This window comes from Coenobita brevimanus, chromosome 78 (assembly GCF_032717465.1).
Source record: "Coenobita brevimanus isolate Jiangsu-jjx chromosome 78, ASM3271746v2, whole genome shotgun sequence".
Lineage (NCBI taxonomy): Eukaryota > Metazoa > Arthropoda > Malacostraca > Decapoda > Coenobitidae > Coenobita > Coenobita brevimanus.
Genome location: NC_137031.1, coordinates 45,998,254 through 46,023,793, shown reverse-complemented (window position 1 = coordinate 46,023,793; position 25,540 = coordinate 45,998,254). Strand labels below are relative to the sequence as shown.

General features: G+C 42.3%; 1 protein-coding gene across 1 annotated transcript in view; it reads right to left on the bottom strand.

Moving 5' to 3' along the window:
- Positions 1-363: 363 nt before the first annotated feature.
- LOC145408831 (uncharacterized) overlaps positions 364-25,540 on the bottom strand; it is a 39,099-nt gene continuing 13,922 nt past the window's right edge. The window contains exons 2-9 of the mRNA XM_080279474.1: positions 19,753-19,865; positions 13,219-13,443; positions 11,997-12,112; positions 3,451-3,603; positions 2,516-3,154; positions 1,536-2,254; positions 1,140-1,343; positions 364-719 (exon numbers count right to left, since the gene is read on the bottom strand). Of these exons, the coding sequence (XP_080135600.1) occupies positions 364-719; positions 1,140-1,343; positions 1,536-2,254; positions 2,516-3,154; positions 3,451-3,603; positions 11,997-12,112; positions 13,219-13,443; positions 19,753-19,865 (2,525 nt within the window). The remainder of the gene's footprint in view (positions 720-1,139; positions 1,344-1,535; positions 2,255-2,515; positions 3,155-3,450; positions 3,604-11,996; positions 12,113-13,218; positions 13,444-19,752; positions 19,866-25,540) is intronic.

Genomic DNA, 25,540 nt, shown 5'->3' with positions numbered 1-25,540 from the left:
CCCTAAATAACGCCCTTCTTCCATTCCGTCGGCGATTTCTCGTGTGTTTCGGGAACTGCTCAGTTGGCAGAAACAACGTCTGTCCTGCATCTTGTATTCATTCCCTACTCCAACTGCCACATCCATCCTACATATTAGCAGACTGAACCGTCCCCACAACGCTTAAGATTCTGCCAGGTGTCTCTCTAGTGGGACGCTATTTATGTACCACCCTGCACATTAAGCAGTTGCCATTGCGCTGAACGAGTTAAAGCGAGGAATGTAACGGACTTGAGAATTTTTTGGTTCCTAATGTACTTGTAGCGTTAGGTTTTGAGATTCCGTAAAAAGCGTTGTACGTTAAGAAAAGGATTGCCAGTGTTTTTAGGGGCTAGTATGTGAGTGTGATGTGTGCAAGGGCAACGTCTGTGGGAGGTCAGTGAAGCTGGTGGTGGTGGATGACTCAGTAACTGATAAGGAAGCCATGTTAGGTGCGGTTGATGAAAGAGTGGAATTTTTAATGTTGACATGTGTGGGCCCCATGTCAGGAACCACTGGAGATAGAGTGGGGTCTTGTGTTGTGGATTGTGTGACTTCTGATGCTGCTTTTAAGATATTTGTATCTGACTCGTTCTTCTCTGGGGAATCATATGGTGAATCTACAATGCTTACATCTGTCATATCATTTACATGTTTATCCACGAAGGAATCTTCATCTGTCTGTGAATTCGTCTCCGATTCTGTAATATTTACGACTGTAATATTATCCGCTTTTAAATTCAATACTAAATCTAATATTATTGGTATTAAACCTGATGTGGTATTTGCTATCGAGGGCGTAGCATTTAGATCTGTATTGTTATAGACATGTTGATCTGTTGATGAATTTAAAAAATTTATATCTGCTTTATTGACTGCACGTAAATGTGTCGCAGAGTCTGACTCCCCTTTTATATTTAAGATTTCGTCTGTTTGAGGTTTAGTTGTTGAATCAAACTTATTTATGTCTGACGTATTATTTAATTGTAAATATCTCACTGAATCTAAAGATTTTGAATCTGAAGTGTTCTCTACTGACGTATGTGTTCTTGAATTCAATTCATCTATATGTGGAACCTCATCTGTTTGAGCATTCGTTGCTGACTTTATATTTATCATGCCCGAGATATTTTTAGTGGATGTCGGCCAGCCCATGCTGTTCTTCTGGTCACCGCTGAACTGTACCGGGTAGTTCAGGAAGGCATCCCAGTCGTCCCCGTGACCTTGCTCTCCCGACTCACCAGAGGACGGTGACGACGTGAAAACCAGGATTTCTAACTGAAGAGATGAATCGTTTGTTGAAGATGCATTGAGGTTTTGAGAGTCTAGGGAATAATCATTAGAGTGAAAGGATACTATATCAGAATGATAATCGTCTGAAGCGAACTGAGACCTTTCCGTTTCAGATAGCCTGCTAGTGTTTGTGGCTCTGAAATCATAGGAAGAATCTGCCAATGAAAAGTGAGGTACTGATGTGCTGTCAGAAGATGAATTGTCTAAAGGATAAGATGTCATACTTTTGGCAGCAACTGAGGCATTAAAAGTAGTGTTATTGCTGTATTTTGCAGATGAATCACTAGTTACCTGATCACTTTGATCGAATGGAATGTAGTGAATTGATTCAGAGATATAACCATCAGAAGCAGACGTGTCATTCGTAGCTACAGAAGAAGAGTCACTGGCTGAATTAAGGTTTCCATCGGTAATGGAAAAACTGCCTGCGTGATGACTAGTGTTAGGAGAATGTTCAGCTGTAGAATCAGACTTTCCAGCACTAGAAGAGGAACCGTTAACGTGATAGGAACTGCCAATGAAAGGTGAACTATCAATCTGGGAACTATGATCAGAAAATTCGTCTGAGAACTGATTAGGAGAACTATCAACATGGGAACTATGACTATTAGGCTCTTCGGAGAGATCATAAGGCGAACTGTCAGTATGGGAACCATCATTGTTAGCTTCGTCCGTGAGCTCATAAGGTGAACTATCAGTGCGGGAATTATGATCATTAGGTTCATCGGAAAGTTGGTATGTCCGCTGCACACTGGCGATATAGGAGCTGGGTGGCTGTGACGGAGGGGCTGAAGTGGCATACATCCTCCTGAAGAGCGGTGGGACGGTGGTGGTGGTGGAAGGTTCATCACTGAGCTGGGCACGGTGGGCAGCGGACCTCCTGAAGGCACTGGGGTACCGACTGCGCTCAGGACGACGGCACAGGATCATGGCCAAGTTGGTTCTGGAAGATTATTAGCAGTTGGTAAGGAAAACCGATATCTCTAAATGCATGGATCTTACACTAACACTGCCTTTACTTGCCCCGCTGTGTGTGAAACATGAAGGCATGTTTGAGAATTTTTACAGGATGCAGTAAAGTACCATACAAAATCAGGAATGAAAATTATATGACAAGAATGTGGCTAGCTGTTATTGAATGCTGATGACCTTCCCATTTTACGTGAAGATTTACATCCATGACACAATAATGGTCCCAGTCTACCTGATGGCTACATTGATGATATCGTTGCTTCTGAAGAAATCCGAGGCAATAATGTTGGCTTTGTTGCCCCAGCGCTGTCGGAGCCACCTCGTTATGGCAAAGCTCACTCTGTCGGTCAGGCCTCGAACCCCAACATGGGAGCGGAGTAGCAGGTCCCAGAGTGTGGGCGTGAGGTGTGCCATGGCCGCCCAAAGCTGTGGCATAGTCTGGCGTTTGTTCATCTGGGCATCCAAGTATGTTCTGAGATCATCGAGGAGCTGTGCATTGGCCCAGGCTTGAGGGATAGGTGGCCACACCCACTCCACCCTATCTGCAACATTGTCATCCACGAAGGAGAACACCACCTGTTTCTTCAGACTGAGGACCTGACTTAGGGTGATCTGGGGCCCGAACCGGTTGTGAAGCAGATGCGGCCCCAACGTCGTGTTGACCAGCGATAACAGCAGCGGCAGCGCCTCCGGTAGGTCAAAACCAATGGGTGTGCGGTGGACGTCCAGGATGACAGGATCCGGGGAGATGGATATAAAACCTCTTACTCCATTGAGCACATCCACCAGCGGCCGCCACTGCACCAGGTCATGGTTGATCCACAGCAGTTCCGCAGTGTCAGGGTAGTACGCCACCCGCAGGTCCAGGTACCTGATGCACGATACAAGTGACACCATAAATCATACCGCGTATGAGGTGACCTAAATCCTGATGATAATTCACATTACTTTGAAATATACCATATCAGCATGTTTTAAAGGTGTTCACTTAAACATTATCTCTTTAATGCCAAGTTCTGTGTATACATCTAATTCAAGCTACATCTGGGATGGGGGACATGGTTTGGAGTTATTTCACATTATGAACAAAGTCAGTGCTCCATCAAACGCCACCACATTACATGTTATATAACTGTATATAACCTAAATATGGATGAGTGGGTTTACCTGATGCCGTAGAGGAGCTGTGAGATGATGTCCTCGTCCTGACACACTACCCATGTAGACACAACGTCGTCGGTGTCGGTGAGGGAGTAGGAACCAGCGTTGTGACTCCCGGGTAAAACCAGGTACCTCAGTGGTCGCAGCCCCAGCAAACGCCTGTCACAACCATAACCATTAGTGCACAGAGAATCGGAAATATACAGTCAGCACCAAAAGTCCCGTCACCTCTGTTGCTTCACTCTCCATGGACTTGGAAAAATAGGCTTGGAAAGCCTCATCAATCTACGTTACTAGTACCTATCCAAAATTTAATAAAGTATTTATTGTAGGTTGCTACAGACTCCTTTTACAGATTTTTCAAAGTCCATGGAGAGAGAAGCGGAAAAGGTGACAGTAATTTTGAAGCCAACTGTACCTACCAAGGCATGTGTGTACGCAGGGAAGCGTGTACAAAAATATATGTGCAAAATACCTGTGTAGCTAGGCCTGTGTGTGCAGAGAACCATAATTGTACAAAGGCGTATAAATACAAAATGACATGTATAGAAGAAGTTAACAGAGATAGGTATGTTCTGAGAAAGATATTTATTGTGTGTGTGTGTGGGGGGGAGGATGTACTGTACATAGATGTGTGTGCTATACAGAGGTGTATAACTAGAGGTAATCATGTAAGTACTTTGAGTGAGAGGAAGATGTGTACGCCCTCGCGCATTTCTACGTGTTACAGCTAGTGATGTCAGACATTCCTCTCCGCGAAATGCAAACCCCATGTCCATCAACTCTCTTTCCAAACCGCCACTGACAAGGGTACGAGGGTGGTTGGGGTAAGTCTAGAACTACGAGGATAGGGTTTAGGTTGAGGGAGTGGGGGACTGTCGAGGTACGGATGAGGAAAAGTAGGATTTAGCAATATATCTTTAAACGCGTGAGATTAACACAGTATCTAGTAAAGCGTTTCTAACACAATTAATTTACAAGTAGTTTACGAAATTTGGTAAAAATAAACCATTGCCCCTGCTTTCACACACACACACACACACACACACACACACACACACACACACACACACACACACACACACACACACACACACACACACACACACACACACACACACACACACACACACACACACACACACACACACTGCTAATAGAGAGACAGCTTGTCTTTTTTTTAATGTTATTGGCACAAGAATGGAAATGTGAGCTAATATGACAATAAGTAATGCATGCACATGTGTTCTGGTTTCTTTAGGAATCATGTTTTGGGCTACTATAAGCTACAGTGATTATATTCGCACTAAATCGAAGTCATTTATTTATCAGACATATGGAAGTGATAAGTCTCTTGGAAGTAGTACCACCAGTATCAAATCTATATTAGTCGTGCCTGGCTTTAATGCAATATAAAAGTTATGGTACCGACTTTCGTTTGATGTAAACTTCGGCGAATGCAGCACAACGCAGCGAAGTAACCAAACGACCACCTCAAATCAGCGTAATTTCCTCATCACTTACAGAACCCTTACACAAGCAGAATCGTCAGGGTCCGTGGAATTGCTTTGTTCTATGCACGTGGCTCATCAGGTGAAATTTGCAGTCTTGGTATAATGTTCTCTCCCTGCAGCGGCGACTTTTTCATCCCGCCCCCTGTTTTTTTTCTTTTTTTCTTTTTTCGCTGTTTTTTTTTTTTTTTTCGTGTCCGAGCTTTTTCCCCTCGCGTGTCAGTATTCCCCCGGCAAGCACGTTTTTCTCCTTTGTGCCTTTTTTTTCTTTTTTCATTTTCCAAGCGCTAGTAAAAGAATTTCGTCTGACGTTAGATGAAATGAAATACTCAAATTGTCTCAAGAACGAAAGTGCTAAATAGATTATTAGTTTGGTCAGTATAAAATAAGAGTAAGCTATGTGTCTTCAGCATACAGTCAAATTCGTTAACTGAACAGGATTTTACACACTCCAAAAGCTGCCCAGGTAAAATAATCACACGAGCTCGAAAGTCGCAACAAAAACATTACATCCAGGGAACCGGACATAATTTAATTCTTTTGGCGTGGTGTTTGTTCAGCTGACGAGGTTAACTTCCCCTCTCTCTCTCTCTCTCTCTCTCTCTCTCTCTCTCTCTCTCTCTGGTGATCTTACTTTTTATAAGTCACTATTATTATTATTATTATTGTTAAATTATTATCGTAATATTACAAGAACTAAGGCGCACATACTCCTATCTATCTGTCTATTTACCCATCTATCTGTTTCTTTCTTTTTCCCCATTCCACTCTGCCATTCGATGCACCCTATTCTTTCCTCCCCTTCTCTGCATATATTTCCCTCCTTACGTTTATCTCTCCCTGTCTTATTCCCCTTCCCTCTTGCTTACTTTTTATCCAACCTCTCTCATCCACTCTCTGCCTGACCTGTTCCTCCTCCACACCAATTACTCTTCTATATTTAGATATTGTCGGGCCTGTGGTATTTTCTCTTTGCAAGTGAAACATGCTTCAGTTCTCTTACGGAGTATAAACACTGCAAAGCAGGCATGAATTAGTGTGTGTGGGAGGTGTGTGTGTGTGTGTGTGTGTGTGTGTGTGTGTGTGTGTGTGTGTGTGTGTGGTTAATCCCCATGCTTCACTTGTTTCAATTAATGCTTCCCTCTGTGCAATAATCACGTACACTACATCGTTCTTTATTTTGCTTTGCCTTCGAGAATATGTTTGGACAAGAGAGAGTTGTTGGATAGTGATTTACAGTATCAATTAAATGTATATACAAATGAGCCGTTATGTGTTTTAACAAATTCTGTGCTTCCTAACTCTGTATGATTTAGAATTATCTTCACTGTGTTAGTCTCAACATTATTCTTTCTCTCTCTCTCTCTCTCTCTCTCTCCCTCCCTCCCTCCCTCCTAATCTTCTGCCTGTACCCTTTCTCTCTGCCCATTGTTTCTCTCTCCGTCCATCCAAATACATTAAAGTTTATCTCTCCAGTATTATGTATGTGTTTAAATTCCTGGCGAAAAGGTATTGATGCAAGGGTACATCAAATACGGTAACTTCACACCAGCCCCAGCACAGTAATCGACTTATGGCTCGAGGGATCAGTTGTCCAGGAGGTGTTTTCATTTTATCAGTCTGAAGGACGAAACATTTTTGTATTTTGTAACTAAATATTCTGACATTCAGTTTACTCCTGCTGCTAAAAGATAATTATATTCAGCATAGGAAACCTGCCATGATGTGAAGGATTAGTAGTAGTAGTAGTAGTAGCAGCGGTGGTGGTGGTGGTGGTGGTAGTAGTAGAAGTAGTTGTTGTTATAGCCCAGGTTCATCTGGAATGTGAACCTAGTGGACTTCAGGCTTAAATTGCTCTTCTGCAGTACACTATCCACATTTGGGGTGATAGGGAAGTAGCTGAGCAACGTTTGAATAAGCAGGCAGTTGATCCACCTGGTTATACCGGAGCCACCACATGAAGGCGTCCCTCTCCAGCTTGAAGAGGTATTGAAGGCTATATCTAACCCCTCCAATTAAGACATTTCCTCCCGAGCTATATAAAACTGTCTTATAAGAGCAGGAATATAACTTAAGACTCATACTAATGTGTTAATGTGGCTGTGGGCGTGAGTGTTGAATGCCTGTCGACCTTGCAAACTGAGCACTGTGTTTTCGTCAGTTTAGGGAGCATTCTCGTGAGCAGCGCCTCCACAGTGACTTATTTTTCTTGTTTACATCTTGATTTTTTCGTGCTTAACTTACCCTTTAGACACCAAACTGGACTGCGAATAAACTGTACAAGTTATCATTAACGTTCAGTATGGGTGCAGACAATAGCACAACTCCACATTTAGCCGAACAGTTACGTAAATCTTATATACAATTCTGAAAATCTCGTTGGGTTCCAAGGATAGCATCACTGAATTTCGTTAGTCGTTGTTCGCTTCTATCACAATGAAGCGAATCGATGTTTATGTCCGCGACTTTTATCGTATTCATAAGTGACACTGATCAGGAAGTAGAGAGAATCCTAATGTCACAAGAATACACTCCTGAGATGTGTATTTTTCGGTGTTCCCCTGTACCAGTGTCCCCCCGCTCCCTCCAAGGTAAGGCAGCTGGAAATGCTGGCCCTGGAGCGAGCAGTGGCTGTGATTGCGTCGATGGGGTTCCGTGCAAGGCCAGTTTGATTACCCCTGACTTGAATTAACCCATTGAATCCTCTGCGCCTCCCCTCTGCCCCTGTGTGTGTGTGTGTGTGTGTGTGTGTGGCTCCCTCCTCGCTAAAGTGGTTGGACTGACAGGAGTCTTTTACGTGAACTTGAAAAATCTATCAATCTATTGCCAGACGCCTCAATCCCGTTTGGGGTGGCCACAAGCAAATCGCCTCCAAGTCGCCCTGTCCCCTGCCATTTCACCGCCCTGCTCCCAACTCACACCCCCCTTTCTCATATACCTCTCCACCCCATCCCTCCATCTCATCCTCGGCCTCCCCCTCCCTCTTCCCCCCTCCACCTCACTTACATACACTCTCTTCGTCAGTCTTTCACCCTCCATCCTCTCCACATGGCCAAACCACCTCAGTGTGTTCCTCATAACTTGAAAAATAACTTTATATATTTCCACACGGACAGGTCATGTGTTCGTGTAAAGAGAGAGAGAGAGAGAGAGAGAGAGAGAGATTGGTCTGCCTAATCAACATCAACAAAACGAGCCTACGTACATGAGTGTCAGCCAGAGGTGGAGCAAAAGAAAATAAATACAAAGGGAATTATTCACCAAACTGAGATCGGATAAAATAGGCAGGTAACCCGATCTGTTTTTTAATACAAGTTTGGGGAAGCCTGAGGGGAAAAAATGATATAATCCCAGCCGCTGATGAGAGGCATGATGTTACTATGTTTTTACTTTTTTTTCACACATGACATCACAGAAATTATAGCAAGTGAAAGCTCTTCTGGGGTATAGTTAAGTGAAGAATGTGATCAGGTTTTTTTCCCGCATTCTTTACACTACAAAAAATGCTACTAGTCTAGTGTACTTTTTTTCAGACTGGCCTTATGAACAACAACAAACAGGTTTCCTTGTTGCATATCTATTTTCGTAAATGGGCTAAAACCTGTTTCGTCCTCATCATCCTAATCCATTTTCACACACACACACACACACACACACACACACACACACACACACACACACACACACACACACACACACACACACACACACACACACACACACACACACACACAGATGAAAACAAGAGTAGAAACTATTAACAAATGCCTGGTGAATCTGACCATTATTTTTTTCTTCTCTGTTCTTCCCTTTTCCATATGCCACCATGCTGTTTTTCTCCTGTTAACACACATCCTTGTAACACCAAACACACCTTAATCATTCCTAACCAGTTTTTCATCCAAACAGTCCATATTACTTTTATGCCTATTTGTTCACAGATCTTTATCACTACCTATTGATCATATTCCTCTGTGATTGCTTTGGGTCTCTCTCTCTCTCTCTCTCTCTCTCTCTCTCTCTCTCTCTCTCTCTCTCTCTCTCTCTCTCTCTCATTATAGCAGCACAACTCATTGAAACTTTGGGGAAAAATGGCTCATGACTAAACTTAAAGAAAACAAAAGAAAACTAAGATTAATGCCTACCAACTACACGAGAGTCATTAAGGCACACAACATTATTTTTCTAAGGCTAACTCTTCCTGCAGCCTACGACACGCAACAGTCGAATTTACAAACCATATCCCTAATCTGTTTTTAGGTAAGAGCAGGTTAGAGGAAAATAAGTTACCTTGAATGATTCTCTCTCTCTCTCTCTCTCTCTCTCTCTCTCTCGATCGTGAAAATATGTGTATGAAGCTCCGATGCTTATTATATGAAGGTTGGGAAATGCTTAAGTTTTTGGAGAGCAACAAATTTAATACAGTAGATTCACTCTCTCTCTTTCTCTCTCTCTCTCTCTCTCTCTCTCCAGTACCTTCCAAACTGCGCGCTAACCTCTTCAGCCTGGTGACATGTTTAAGTGGTTTATTCTATCTTCATATGATCTTATCAGCTCTGGGATATTTTTATTGAAGACTTTCTCTAACCTCTCCAATTCGAAAAATCTCTGAAGTTGAATGAAATTTCTGATGGTAACAAGAATGAACTAAAAACTGACCGGTCTGAAGGGTTAAGAACTACCTTAGCAACCACACTGTTTTCACTTTAACTTGGCCTAAAATTGCAATCTCTCCATCTTGAAAGCTGAGTTGTGGGTAAAGATGAACGCTAGAATACGATGCTAGACACGAAGAAGTGCTATGTAAAGGATGTAGAGCCATAGTATTGTCTTTTTCTGGCACTGAGCAACGTGAGATCAGCTGCAAAATGACGAAAATCAGGACCAAGTTAAAGTGAATGATGTATAGTAGAGCGAGATTATTTTCTGTCACTATCAGAAGTTCGCCGACACTTTCCTATGCACTCTGAGGTGTAGTTTCATTAATAATTTATATATGGGAGAGATAGCAATAGGAAATACACCATAAAAAAGTGTATCTGACGTTCGGGGAGGAATCAGAAATGTTTGTTTACGTGATACTGGCGGGGGATTGTCGGCGACTTTCATTCGTGACACTGTCCATGGTTGTTATTATTATTATTTTTTTTTTTCGTGATTGCATTGCTCATTTATCTTCCTACCTTAGGCGAAGATTAATATGTTGATAAGTATTTCGTATGTCAGGGAACGACTCTGAAAGGCACCGACCATACACTGAGAGGAAAATTGCGCCACATCATTAGAAGCATTCATGTGTACAGTAACCAGCGCTGCATTAAATAAAGCACAGAGCATTAATTCCTGAATGTCCTCTGTATGTAGTTATTACAGTCAATGTGGTATGAAAATCTGAGTTGTGAAAAATACCTGAACAGAATATCAGGTTATGACCATGTTTAGCTCCAATGAAGTTCATTGATGAGGCATATATAGGCATGAATGTGTGAGACTAAACATGCAAGAGAAATGCTAAAACTATAGTATTTGTTCGTATGTGCAAACACTGTTAGGTACTTGTGAGAGACGCCTTCATGCGTTGACACTGATATAACCGGGTGGCTCAACTGCCTGGTTATTGAGACATCCCTCAGCTACTTCCCAGCCCCCAGTGGAAAATAGCAATATACTGTAAGCCTGTAGTCCTTCGGCTTTACGTGTCAGATGAGCCTGGAGCCACAACAACTACATCACCGTGTTAAGAGTTCTGATGAATTAATGTGGTATTCCTCACCGTAACAAGGCATCCTGAACCAGGAGAACCTTGATTTTCCACTCCAACCTTTATTTTTACGTTCCACGAGGTCAATTTTGCAGCCACTTTCACCCTGAACTCTCACGTACACTCTCTAAAGACTTTTACCTTACCTGGCGTTCTGATTTTTGTGCACGAATTCTTTCCCAACTAACGTCTGCTGTAAGCTACAATCTGTTTCATACCAGAGCCTCCCAAACTTTACCTTCCATTGTCCTGTATCACACATCTGCCCTAACTCATTAACCATACATGTGACTGTAGTTTTAACTGTAATACAAGTATGAGGTTCCCCTTAAGACTGGACCGTCTACATGCAGGGTTAGCGATAGTTTTACCCATCCCAGTGCTGGCGAAATAGGAACAGAGGAGAAATGCCTTTAGTGAGAACAGTTCCTGTGAAAGTGGAAGTGCTGTAACGGCTAAGTTATGCGAATCAAAGGCTGTTTATGTCATGGATAAAGTAACTGGGTGCGAATATATTCAGGCATATGAAAGGACATGGCATTAGCAACCCATTTACATGTCAGTCACAGCTAGGATTTAGAAACCTAAACGCGGACCATACTTAGATTTCCAGGCACACACGAAATGTCTCCCAATCAAAATTATATCTCCCACAGGTTAGGAAAATGAAACGGCGTTAGGAGAATAAAAGAATCCATCATCCTGAAGTGATTATTTTTTTAAATTTTTGAACAACGAAAGGTCATTCCTAATCTCAGTTTAATCCCTTGCTGATTACAGGAATTAATACATTTTTTTTTTTTTTTGCGCCCTTGAACGGTTCGAGGAGATTACCTTTAACCTTTAGGTGACAAAGAACCACTTTTAATCTGATAAATTACCAATATGCTGGGAATCGAACCAGGGACTCTCAGGTGAGGAAATTGTCTACCAGCGGCAAAAATACTTTAGTTAAAATTCCTCAAGTCCTGAAAGGGTTAAGATTAGCGGTATAGAATCCAGTGTTGTTTCTTTGTTTGAATAATCTTACGTTTCTAATTTTTGTTGATGTGTGGTAGGGTGAGGAAATGTGATGGAAGGCAGTGACGAAATGTTATGGGACTATGAGATCTGACGAGGTGACGAGGGGAAAAGATCTGATGGGGTAGTGAGATCTGACGTATGGAATGACGAGATGTGACGTATGAAGATGGCAAGGAGCGACATATGAGGATGGCAGGATATGATGTACGAGGGCAGTGACGACATCAGCCAGGGTAAGGTGCGTATATGCAGATTACCTGTTATCGGCGAGCCAACTGGGGTGCGAAGACAGACACTCGGCCGCCACACACACTCCATTCCTCACGAACCCCACGTACACCCCCACGCACCCGCCCTTGGTTAGCACGCTCAGCTGGGGGCGGGAAGGACGTCAGATCGAAGTGGGGGGGAGAGGGTGAATTATCAGGATATTAGGGCGAAGGGGTAAGACATGGGTGGAGGGGTGAAAGGGCAAGAAATATAGTGCCGAGAAAATATATTGTACTGTCTACCTTAACTTTAGCCGGGAATTGTCATCTCGCCATCTTGCATGTTGGACTGTAGCAGAGATTTACACTAGAATACAGCACTACAGCTTGTTTAATCTAATCTGACAAAGATCCATTCCCTTTTTCAGCTTAGTTGATGGGGAAGTGTAGACACACAGGATGCTAAATCTGACTAGTACTCAAGGAAACTCACATCAGCATGACAAAGGCTCATAAAATTTCACGCAACCAAAGATACAATGAAAGACTGGTACAAAGAAGAGCAGAGTCTGACGCCAAGTCTAGTGCTTTCTTTTCTTGACTTGATACGCTTTCGACAGCACACCGATCATACGAAAGAGTAATGGTTTGTTGATGAACAATGAATAGCAGCATAGTGAATGCCATTCTGTTTTATTGACTGGTAGGTATTGACTAACAAATATGACGTCAATCAGAATCGACAGCAGTTAACTTTAATAAATAAGGTCACTCGCACAGTTATGTAAAATTATTCCATCAGTGATCATAATGCGCACCCCATGTTTACAACCATTCTAAGCTTCACTGTGTCTAGACTTAGAAATTGCACATGCAACTAAAATATCATAGATACACGGATTGGTGGGAACTTTTGTAGTTTGGGATAATTGCTGATAGCTGAGAGTAGCACACCCAAATAAACTGCTATGGCAATTTGTTAATTGATGGGCTATATCTATGCACAGGTAATGGCGTTACGAGTTTCGTCATACACTGTTCTATTTATTCCAAAAGCAGTCAAGCAACAAACCCATACATCATACACATTATGATTTTTACATGAATCTGATTTCAGCATTTAATATGTACCGTTAAAAAACTGTGCAAAGATAGTCTAACCCAACCCAACCGAACCCAACCTAACCAAACCACAACAACCCAACCCAGCTGAACCTAACCACACCAAACCTAACCCATCCCAACCCAGCCTAATCCAACCACACCTCACCTCGACCCTGGGCTGCGTCAGGTTGGTGGTGACGGTGCCCCTGGTGGCGTATGGGGTGTCCCAGTAGAGTGGGTGGGGCATCCTCCAGTAGTGGTGGTGGACGGGCGTAGCGGTGGCGTTGAGGGCGGAGGGAGGGGGCGGGGGACGCATGTGTGGGGGGCGGGGGTCCTGTCTGAACACACCCACCCAGTCACCCTCTTTCAACTCCTCAGCCTCCCAGTTGATCTTGAAAGGATAAAGTGTAATTACGTGTAAGTGTGCTGCGATTCCCATGGAGGGGTATAGTGAGTTATGCTATGTGCTGAGATTTCGCATGAGGGGAGAGAGTGTAGATTAACTTACGTTACTGTGTTGAGATTCACAGTGTAACACAATAATTTGTTTTGATTTCACAGTGATGTAAAGTTTTCAGAGGGAATAACTATACCCAGATATGGAAAGGTACTCATTAACCTCAGGCCGAAACTGTTGTATCTTTTGAATTAACGGTTTATAGAGTTTATAGATAGATAAATAGACACAGATATGTAGACAGATAAAGAGATAGATGAACATAATTTTTCTCAGTGATAATAATTTTCCTGAAGACTCCAAGATATGTTCATACAGAAAGGACGAGAGACACGAGGAGATTTTTTTCATTTTCTTCTTCCTTATTTTTTCCCCTTCCTGTAGAACAGTGGTTCTCAACCTTTTTGTTCCTATGTACCCCTTGAACATTTTCGGCAGTGGCCAAGTACCTCTCACCCATAACATGGAATACAATATAAAATGCATAGTTTGCTATTTTTATTTATCTGAGAATGTACTCGTATGTTACAGTTAAACTTATTCACTCTTCCCTGCAGCAATAGAATACTTGTTAGTATTATACATAATGGTGAAGATCATAATACGTTGAATGAAATAATGATGTATTTGTATAGCGCAAGTTCTCAGGAAATGATTCACATGCGCTACAAATCATAAAAAACAATAATATAAGAAAAACAAAAACAGAAGACCAATATACAATTATCCGTTACTGATGTAGGGAAGTTACTGTGACTGTGGTGCTAAAAACATTTGCTGAATTTGATGAGTTGGTTGAGCCTGCTTCTTTGCTACCAGCGAGTTAATCCTAGGCACAATCTCTCTAAAGGCAACTCTCAAGTCTTCCTGAAATGAGAGTCGTGCATGGTACTTGTTTTTAATCGTGCACATCGCTGAAAATGCCTGCTCACAGCGGTAAGTAGAAGGAAACACCAGAAGTTTCTCCACGCATTTCTTTGCCAAAAATGGGTAAGAAATACCCATTGCTGACCAGAATTTTGCCAGTGGCAAACTTTGAAAAGTATCTTTTGCAGATGAGTCATTGACAGGGTCCACGAATCCATCTTGCAATTCATCTGGAAGTGATCTTGTTACAGTTTTGAAGGGATTTCTAATGAGTTGACAGTCCAAGTCGCTGATATCTGGAAAACAGGAATTCAGTTCTTGACTGAGAGAAGTCAAGTGCTCCTGGATGAGAACACTGATCTCATTCACTTCATCTTCATTAAGTGCCACCAAGCTTTCAATCAGATTCTCAAACATGTCATACCGACACGTTTTTACTTTTTCTTGCCACAACTCAAGTTTCATCAGAAAAGCTCGTAGCTTGTCGACAAAGTCAATCACAGTTGCCGAGTTACCTTGGAGCGATTTGTTGATTGTGTTGTGGCGAGAAAATGTCATATAGATAAGCCAGCTTCGTGATCCACTTGTTATGTGACAGCTTATCTACAAACTTCCTTGTTTTACTCTTCTCGTTCCTGCCAAAGAATTCTTTCAATTCCTTTTTTAGTGTCGCAGCTCGAGCTACAACATTACCCCTTGACAGCCACCTTACTTCACTGTGGAAAAGAATTGACTCTTCCTCAGCATTAAGTTCTTGACACAGGAGATGCAGCATCCTTGTATTCTGAAGACTGGATTTGATGAAGTTCACCGTGACTACAACATCGTCAAGCACGGACTTTAGCTTAGGAGGCAGGGTAATTACAGATAAATCATATCGGTGAATCATACAGTGAAGCTTGCTTGCATTAGGGTTAGAAGCTGCAACCCGTCCTTGGAAACCAGACCGACATCCTAGCATTGCAGGGGCTCCATCTGTTGTAGATCCTACCATTTTTTTTTTTCCCACGAAAGCCCATCTTTTCCAAAGAAAGTGAATACTGCCTCATAAATGTCTACCCTTTTTGCTGTAGTTTCCAAGGGGTGACAAAACAAAAATTCTTCTTTAAAGTCAGAATTTGTTATATATCTGATGTAAACAAGCCGTTGGGCATATGATGATATTTCGGTCAACTCGTCAGGTTGAATGGCAAAGATTCCTAGAGGAGCTTCATTGATCTCCGAAATGACTTGATGCTTGATATCTTCAGATAAGTCGCACATTCTTCGATGCACAGTATCATTTAATAGTGATACTGTATTCAATTTCTTATCAGCATTTTCTCCCAATATGCAGCCAACAACATCTTTGCAGCATGGCAAGACCAAAGTTTCAGCTATTGTGTGGGGCTTTTTATTTTTTGCAACTCTCAGGGCAAGCATATATGAGGCACGCAGGCTTGCTTCATTTTGTTTATACACGTGACCACCACGGACAAGTCGTGCACGCTTGAGATGAAGCGCCTTCCTCTCAAATTAGGATAGGTCTTGGTCAGATAGTTCAGGATGGCAGCTAGAAAACTGCCGTTTGAGAAGACTGGGCTTCATGCAGCCCTCTGAAAGCGTTTTATGGCAGACTAAACATTGTGGCAAATCCTTGCCTTGCTTGCTCAGAACCGTGAAACCAAATTTAATGTAAGATTCACTCTAAGTTCTTTTCTTTCCAGATCTAGAGGATGCCATCATTACCTGTAAAAGCAGCAAAATAGAGATGAGCGCACACACACACACACACACACACACACACACACACACACACACACACACACACACACACACACGCACGCACGCACGCACGCACGCACACACGCACACACACACACACACACACACACACACACACACACACACACACACACACACACACACCTAATCCTAGACTAGATGTAGGCACACCATTAACACACACCACGCCATGAACATAGTCACAGTTCTTGATTATAACCCCAGTCTGTCGCAACACACACTTAGAATTAGATACACCACACAACAAAGACCACACTGTAGCCGTAACTGTCATTTAAGCGGCTAAAATTGTTCTGTAAATGTTTGGCTTAAATTTAGCCAAACTGTCACACTATATACAGTAAAAAGTGTATTACGTAAGACACCACTAACTTACCTGCGCAGCTACAAGCAAAATTTTGAATACCACTATATAAAAACAGTGGAAACCGTCAGATAGGTGTAAACAGAATGGAGGGTGTTGGAAGAATGGAAGTGAGAGAGAGCAGGGAGTTACCGTGGCATACAGTACGTGACGTGAACAAGACGCGTATAAACAGCCGCAATAGAAACCAGGCAAGTGTAACATATGTATTTTGGCTTCCCAGGGTATGTGACATAAACCTATTTCCTCATTAATTTAATCCTAGTTAATGCATACCCAGTCCTAAATCTGTAGATTCGAGGTTTACATTCTAGATGCTCATGTAATAGGATCAGTTTGGAACAGTGTTTACTGTATAATTATATACACAGGCGTTCCACTAATTAAAAACCCCAGTGTTTCGAAGCCTGTCGCGTACCCCAGAGATTCCCCTTGCGTATCCCAGGTTGAGAACCTCTGCTAGAAACACACCTTAATTACGATGAAACTGATCAATATTTTTTTTTTTTTTTTTTTATGTTGACACTTTCAGTATGGGTATTTCTTCAGACTCAGATAAAATCATCTAGCAGTCCTAAAACCAAATATTTTTGCAGCAACCCACTGTCACATTTGCAACAACTCGATAAAAGTTTTGCAACACCCCGGTATCACATTTGCAACAACCCGATGTCATTTGTGCAACTACCCAACGACATTTTTGCGACAACCCGATATCATTTGTGCATCACCCTATATAATTTTTGCAACTACCCGATGTCAGTCACGTTTGCAACAACCCGATATAATTTTTGCTACGACCCTATATCGCATTTGCTACAACCCGATATAATATTTGCAACAACCCGATATCACATTTGCAACAACCCGATATAATTTGCAACAACCCGATATCATGTTTGCAACCCGATATCGCAATTGCAACAGCCTGATATAATTTTTGCAACCCGATGAAAATTTTTACAACAGTCCGATATCACTTTTGCAAATATCCGATTACATTTGCAGCAACCCGATATAATTTTTGCAATCCGATATCACATTTGCAACAACTCGATAAAATTGTTGCAAGAACCAGATGTCAATTTTGCATATACCTGATTTTTTTGCAATTAACAAATAATTATCCTTTTTGCAACGACCCGATATAATTTCTGCAACAATCCCGATATAATATTTTCCCTCCGTCATTTATCACAGGCGACGGAATATCCCCCCCCACCCCCGTCGATTTTTATGCTGTTAAGTTGCCGCCTATCTCTCGAAGTTAACGCTTTTTTGGCTCGGAAATTCTTTACATTTCGCCGAAGTTAGGAATTTTTGTCCGGAGAGAAGGCGTGAGATGTTGCTTCAAGGGAGGACATTCTGCAGGAAAGAAAGAAAGGAAGGAAAAGGACGAAGGAAGAAAAGAACAAAGAAGGAAAGGAAGGAAGGAAGAAAGGAAGGTAGAGCGGTAGGAAGGAAGAAAGAAGGAAAAACTCACATTCTTGGGACATCTCTAGCATTCAATTCCTACAGATTCCGGACGATTTTACTCATTTGTGAGGGAGTTGTAGCCCGATAGCGACAACAGCCATCTCTCGACGTTCATTCTTCCTAAGACAGCAGAAAGTATTGATAGATAGACAGAGAGACAGATATAGGTTCTTTTACTGACGGGTGAATGGAGATTGTGTCTACCTCCTTCACTACGAGCTGGTTTCTTCAGCTGAATAAAATCGTCTGGCGGTGACAAGAATAAAAATAAAGCAGAAATCATAGTACTGAAGGGGTTAGGTACGCTGTAGCTTAAATAATGAACTTGCCATGACCAGACGTATATCACATTAGTACTCTCGTTCATTCATTCACAGAGGAAGAAGAGGAAAAGTATAAGAAGTAAGAGAAAAGGAAAAAAAAGGAAAGAGAAGAAGAATGGAGACTTTGGTGTAATCTGAAATAAAATACTTGAGTTCTTCCCACCCTGAGTGAGTTAATGGTTCCAGTATTAACACTCTGAGGCTTCTGTGACTCACATTTAGCTGAATAAAATAATCTGGCATGAGGTGAAACAGAATTTCAGAGCTGTCCCGACATTGAGAGAGTTAATAAGTTTTTTTTTTTTTTTTTCCAGAAAATTTTTATGTGGATTAAAGTCAGTTTGATGAACCTGCCATAATAGTATTAGCCATGTTCTGAACAGCAAAATTATGTTGATTAAATGTGCGCGCGTGTGTGTGTGTGTGTGTGTGTGTGTGTGTGTGTGTGTGTGTGTGTGTGTGTTTGTGTGTGTGTGTGTGTGTGTGAGAGAGAGAGAGAGAGAGAGAGAGAGAGAGAGAGAGAGAGATGGGAGGGTGAATCTGCAAGAAATTACGTACAGTCAAACATTAAATGAGACAGACAGACAGCATGGTTTTAATGGCAGTTCTTGAGATGGGGGTAAATAGAGAAAATTATTGGCTTATATAATGTCTGATCTACTGTTACGGTATTTTGCATCGAATTATCGCAAAATTCAATAGGAACAGTGACTTTTGAAAAAATACGTAAGCCATCTTTCTAAACAGGTAGCCGTATACATAGAAAGATAATTTTCTGGCTCTGGCGTATGTTAGGCCGAATATGAGTAAGTGTCGTACATTCGTGTCTGATGGGTTATGCTGTCACGAAAATCATAAGACTTGCAAGCACGAAAAGCCTGTTTTTTAGTGTCCCGAGCTAGAGTGTCTCAATTTATTTTCATCATTGAACAGGCGAACCCTGTATACAGCAATACGCACTAGTGACAGGGCACATAAAAACATTCAAGGTGGAAAGAGGTGACAGAGCAGGTGTTTGGTAACCTTCAGCAACACTGTTTTTCTGACAAGCTCACAAAAAGAAGAAATTCCGGTGAACCCTAAGCCCCGTCTCACCTTCAGTACAATAAGGAGTATCCTCTTCCCTTGTGTCTCCAGGAAGGTTTGATCGTTGTTATGGAGACTTAATTATCGTAGAAATTGACAGTAATGATAAATATGACCTCAGCTGTGCACCAGTAAGCACTACCTCTCTCTCTCCGGAGCCCAAACTTGCAGTAGCCTAAACAGTATCCTCTTCCCCTGTGTCTTTGTGAAGTCTTGATGCTTAACTCTTATGGAGAATTAATTATCGTAGAAATTGGCCAGGGTCCTTTATAAATGTGACCCCAGTAGAACACCAGTAAGCCCCGTGCCCTGTATCACCTGCAGTAGTGAAATCAATCTCACCTGCAGAAGCCTAAACAGTATCCTCATGCCGTGCGTCTCCGGGGAAGCCTTGATGGTTGGCCACACCCTCACACCCACGCCTCCAGCACCAACCAGGTCAGCACACACCGCGGCTGGGGGCAATATAGGCATGTTAGGTGTGGGGTACATGGCGAGAGAGTGAGAGAGACAGACAGAGAGAGGGAGAGAGGGAGGGAGAGGGAGCGAGGGAGGGAGGGAGGGAGAGAAAGTTTTGTAGACATTAACTGAGCACAACTGTGCTGAAGAACACGATACGCACACACGCGTCAAGTACCCTGCGTGTAGGCTACTGAGAGAGAGAGAGAGAGAGAGAATTACTGCCTAGATACAAAGATCACAAACCTTACAACTGCAGTGTGGGGAGAGGTGGAGATTTAACATAGAAAGGAAGGATACTGTAACACTAGTGGAGCAGAAAGTGTGCCCGCCAGGAATCTTGTGAGGGTGAAAATGGGAAGGATAACGCGCAGCACAATACATTTCAAATATTCAGGCTAAAAAATGACATTAAAGTAGGTAAATTTATGGCATTTGAAGTGAGTAAGCGCCCAATAATAAGCTGAGATATTTATGGTGCACCTACGACGTACGGTAAGTTCTTTTTTTCAACTTCCACGATAGGGGGGTGACTGAAATAATTGCTTCCATCTCCTTTCATGTTCCACAGTACATAAAAGAACAGTGACCGATATCTTCCTTACACCATGAGATACAAGGAATACAGGGTTGGAAAATAACGTTGCGGAGAGTGTAAATATAGAGATAGATATATCCATAAATGATAGATAGATAGATAGATAGATTGGTTGATTGATTGATTGATTGTTGGCTTGACTTATTACGTCATTGATTACACCCAGAGCAGTCGATATTATTTTACACCATTGCTTCGGGTTACAACGTCCAGAATATTATCACTGAGACATGTCCATCTTGAAAACGACCATATCAGTATCACTCACTCAAATATCGCTCACAAGATCGGTCAGGAAATATTTACTTAGGATTAAACTGAGAAACAGACAGGTTGGATGGTTGGGAGGCTGTGTAGATAGGTATGTGGGGAGGTAGGCTGGTTGAAGGTTGGAAGTTTATATGTTAATAGGCAAGCAGAAAGGTAGGACTGTAGGGAAGTAAGCAGGTAGGTAGGTATGTAGGGAAGGCAGATTGGGAGGCAGGTAAGTATGTATGTAGGAAGGTAAGCAGATAGGTAGGTTAGAAGGTATGTAGACTAGGAAGCAGATTAGTAGGTTAGAAGGCAGGTAAGTAGGCATGTAGGGAAGTAGACAAGAAAGTAGGTTGGAAGAAAGGCAGGTAGTAAATAGGGAGGTGGTTAGGTAGGTATGCAGGAGGAGGAGGAGGAGGAGGGAGGGTAGGAAAGTACAGTAGGTGTGCTGGGAGACGGGCAGGTACGTTGATAGACAGGCAGACATATCATTAAGTAGACCTTCGAAAATTGCCGACCCGGAGAGGAGCACAGAAGACGTGGTAGTTCGGTGTACTGTACTATCACGAGTTACAATTGGCTTACAACACGCTAGCACCATTGTACTTTGTCTTCAGTTCTTCTCATTCCTCACCTAACTTCGAAGAATATCCCTCCTTCACATACTTTTTAGTCGTGTGCTTCATATTACTATCACTCAGAATTTTTTCATGTAGCACCTTTCATAGCCAAGTCGTCAGGGAAGTGTTGGCAAATTCTTAATCGTGATCGTGCATAAACTCCATTTAAATAACTCAACCATGTCCACCAACCTCCCCGTACAACCTTCTCCATTTCCCCAACCTTCCGCTTCTTCCTCCATCTCCTCCAACCTCCCCACTGTCCACTTCCCGTTCTTTATTCATCTTCCAGCCTCCCAAAACTTCTTCCCACACTTTCCCTAACTTTCCCTTCGTCCTCCAACTTCTGCTTCTTTCAACCGTCCTACTACTGTACATGCTTCACACTCCCATACTCTTTTAACTTCCCAGACTACCACACCTAACGTAACCTTCCCTGCCTCTCCGAACTTCTCCCACTTCCCCTAACTCTCCTGCTTCTGTTAGCCTCCTATCCTTCTCACCAGACAAATAAAGCTACAATAATTATAACAGTGCAATATATCCGAATTAATAATATTTTCATCATTAGAATGCGTGCCATGACGGACATAAAATATAAGCACTATTATCAGAAAGTGTAGTCTTTCTTTGTACCGGTGTTTCTGAAGCTCCACTTTGGAATTCATCCCTTTAAAGTAATAAAACAACAAAATAAGAAATTATCATTGAATAACTGCGGTTAACTCCGTAGATAAGTGATTATTAGTGATCTTGAAGAGGGGAAATTAATCGTATCATGTTGTCGATAATTCTTGCTGGGTGTGGAGGCAACCTTGAAGAGATGGAAAGACGCGGGAATACTGAGTGAAATAATGATCGGTGTTGAATCATGGCTCATTTTATCTCGACATGGGATCCATTACAAGTTTAATTTTCATTCGGGTCCGACACCAACAATTGCAGACCAGCTATTAGCGGGTATTTTTTTTTTATATCCCTTTTGTCTTTTTTTTATGTTCAATTGTATGTAGTATAATTGCATTTACAGGTACTAAATTAATAGGATTACTGGATTCTTCTGCATTCTCAAGGCAGGAAGGCAGGATATATTTATGAATAGTTCTGTCACTTCTCTTACGCCTCTCTGATATACTCTCAGCTGAATGAAATCGCCTGGCATGAGCTGGAATAGAGCGACAGAGTTGTCCCCATCGTGAGAGAATTTATATGGGGGTTCACATGTAAACTTACGATGTGCTAAACACTTCTCCCCAGCTGTTCATTGTGGTACACCTAGCACACGAACAGCACTTGTGGTCTAAGCTGCACCTCACACAACATTACGTGGAATCTCACAATAGCCGCAGTCTCATCGGCTCATGTGAGTATTCTTAACACCTCCTTCTGAGCAATTTATTTCGCCAACTATACCATATCATTGTCTGGTATGTTAATTATGGTTTAGTAATGTCGATCTTAGTGCGTAAACAACCCATTGATTATTAATGCGCCACATACAGAAATAAAAGAGTAACGAGGAGTTGCTAGTTAGCCTCCCTGAGTAACGAAAATACGATCTCAGGACATCTGTTCTTAGGGAAGGGTGGCCTTCTAGGTGACGAGGTTACCTTGGCAACCACCCAGACGGAGCACCCAACTTAACCTAAACATTTCCCGTTTAGTCATTAAGGTAAGAAAATGTGTGGGTCTTATTTTCCTTTGCGTCTTTTCCCAGAAGTGATTAAAACGCCCAGGCTTATTGAAAGTTAGGAGGCAGTGTGCTAGAAGAGGCTTATGTAACTACAGCAGTCTTATGTCATCGTGTTCCCGTTTGCGTTTACATACTGAAGATCTTACCAAGAAAATTATTCGTTTTATTCACAATTGCTGAAAACAATGATACATATATATATATATATATATATATATATATATATATATATATATATATATATATATAATGTATAGTGAGATAGAGATAGAGATATATAGTAGATAGATAGGAAGATATAGATGTACATATATGTATCGAATATCAAAACGAGGGGCTTAGAGACCAGTATGTAGGAAAAAAATAGAGCACAGTTTTACAGAATTTATATTCATCCTAATTATTTTAAATCTTTTATTTCTTGTAGATAGAAATGTTCCCACCTCACCTTGCTAAAAATATGTTTTCGTTCAAGGTCAGTTTTATGAAAGCGGCACCCTGATGCGAAGCTGACTGCAAATGATGATGCTGAGGGTAGCAAAGACGATGTAAGAGTCACTGTTGTATAAACTCGAAACGATAACCAAGCACTGTGTGAAACTTCCATATGGCGCTGTACTTGAGAGGTCGTGTTGATAGCAAGTATTTCCCACCGTTGGTATTGACAGGGGATAAACAGAGAACGAGTTACAGCATATGCCAGGCAGTACTACCGAATTTTAAAATATAAGGGATATATTTTTTTTTACCACAGCAACCAACGAGGAAATGGAAACTCTACTGTATGTTATTTGTGATCACAGTAATGAGCAAGGAAATTATTTAAACTGGATATTTTATACAGACTGTAATTACACCACTAGTGTGTGTGTGTGTGTGTGTGTGTGTGTGTGTGTGTGTGTGTGTGTGTGTGTTGACCATAAAGTATATGAAAGATTTTATTCAAAGTTTATATTAAAAATCAAACTTAATACGAGTTGCACTGGAGCACCTACTGTCAGTCATCAGCACGAAATGCCTTACATACATGATTTTCTATATTCCCGGCAGCTACTCGTCGGGGAAAATGTCAGGTTATATTCGTGAAAACCTTTGCTTCAGTGGGTATATAATCCGGTAACTCGGCTGTGTAGGATCCAGGAGCGAGATCAAAGACGGTCGTGCTATGGCGGAGGCAGTCAGGCGCGGCGGGGTCGGGGAAGTGGGAGGGGGACCTGGGGAAAGGGGGGAGACCGGGGAAGGAGGGAAGAGAGAGGTTGCGAGGGAAGAGAGAAAGAAAAACAAAAAAGTGAGGAGAGAGATTAGAGGGAGGAGGGAAAGGGAGGTAAAGAATATCAATAAAAACAAGCTGCTACAGACTTACTGATTCTTTTGAGACTGTTTGGTACAAGGCAGGTTATAACAACGGTAAATAGTTTGTGAGTTGAAGGCAGGGACAGCAGAGCAAGGAGAGGGATCGGCTGAGAAGAGAAAGGGAGGGAGGTAGGGAGAGGGATGAAGAGGAGTGGAGGGAGAGAGGTATGTTAAGGACTGAGAGAGATGAAGAGAAGTGGAGAGGGGTAGGTGGAGAGAGGGAGGGGAGAGGCTTGATTTCAGAGGAGAGAAATAGATGGCGGTGGGGGTAGACAGGGGAGGGGTCTAATGAAGGGGAGGAAAATACATGAGGGGAAGAAGGGAGGAAAAAACGAAGAGGAGTGAAGAGAAGTTACAAGGTAGGGGAGAGGAAGGAGCGGAAGAGCGGGAAGGGAGAGAGTCTGGCTGCAGGGAGGAAAGAGGTAGAGGACGACAGGGGGAAAGAGGCAGAAGGAAGCAGAGGGACGGGCAGAAGAGAAGAATGACGAGGGAGGAGGTAGAGGAAAGCAAAAAGATGGGCTAGGAGGGGAGAGGGGGAAAGGAGCAAAAAGATAGGACAGCAAGGAAGTGAAGGAAAGGGGTGGAGGGACAGGAGGACGAACAGTGGAGAAGGTAGTAATAAGATGGGAAGGGCTAGATCAAGATAGGAGAAGAGGCAGAGAAGAGACGAGGAAAGAGGAGGGAGCGGGATAGAAGGAAAGAGGTTGCTGGGAAGGAAGACTAATGGGTAAATGGGAGAGAGAGGTTGACTGGGAGAGGCTATGAAGGGAGAACCTGAGAAAGATGAAAAGAGGGAGTGAGACTGGTAGGATGAGGTGAGGGCAAGGGGATAAGGTGAGGGGAAGTGGGTGGGTGAAGGAAAGGGGATGAATGGAGGGGAGAAATGAAGGAGAGGGAGAAGGGAAAGGGAGGGGGGAATGGAGGGGAAGGAAGGAAAGGGAGGGAGAAATGGAGAGGGAGGAGGTGAAGGGAGGGAGGAATGGAGGGCAAGAAACGCGTTAGCTCAGCCTAGTGTTATGGAGATCAGAGGAAGTACGAGGCTGCTTCAACGTTAATATCTTTTCCTCGGTGTAACTTTAAATCATAATTAATTTAACTTTATTCCAGCATACTAAGTAAAGTGTTTGAATAAGACAAAAGGACTGGATTCGCAGT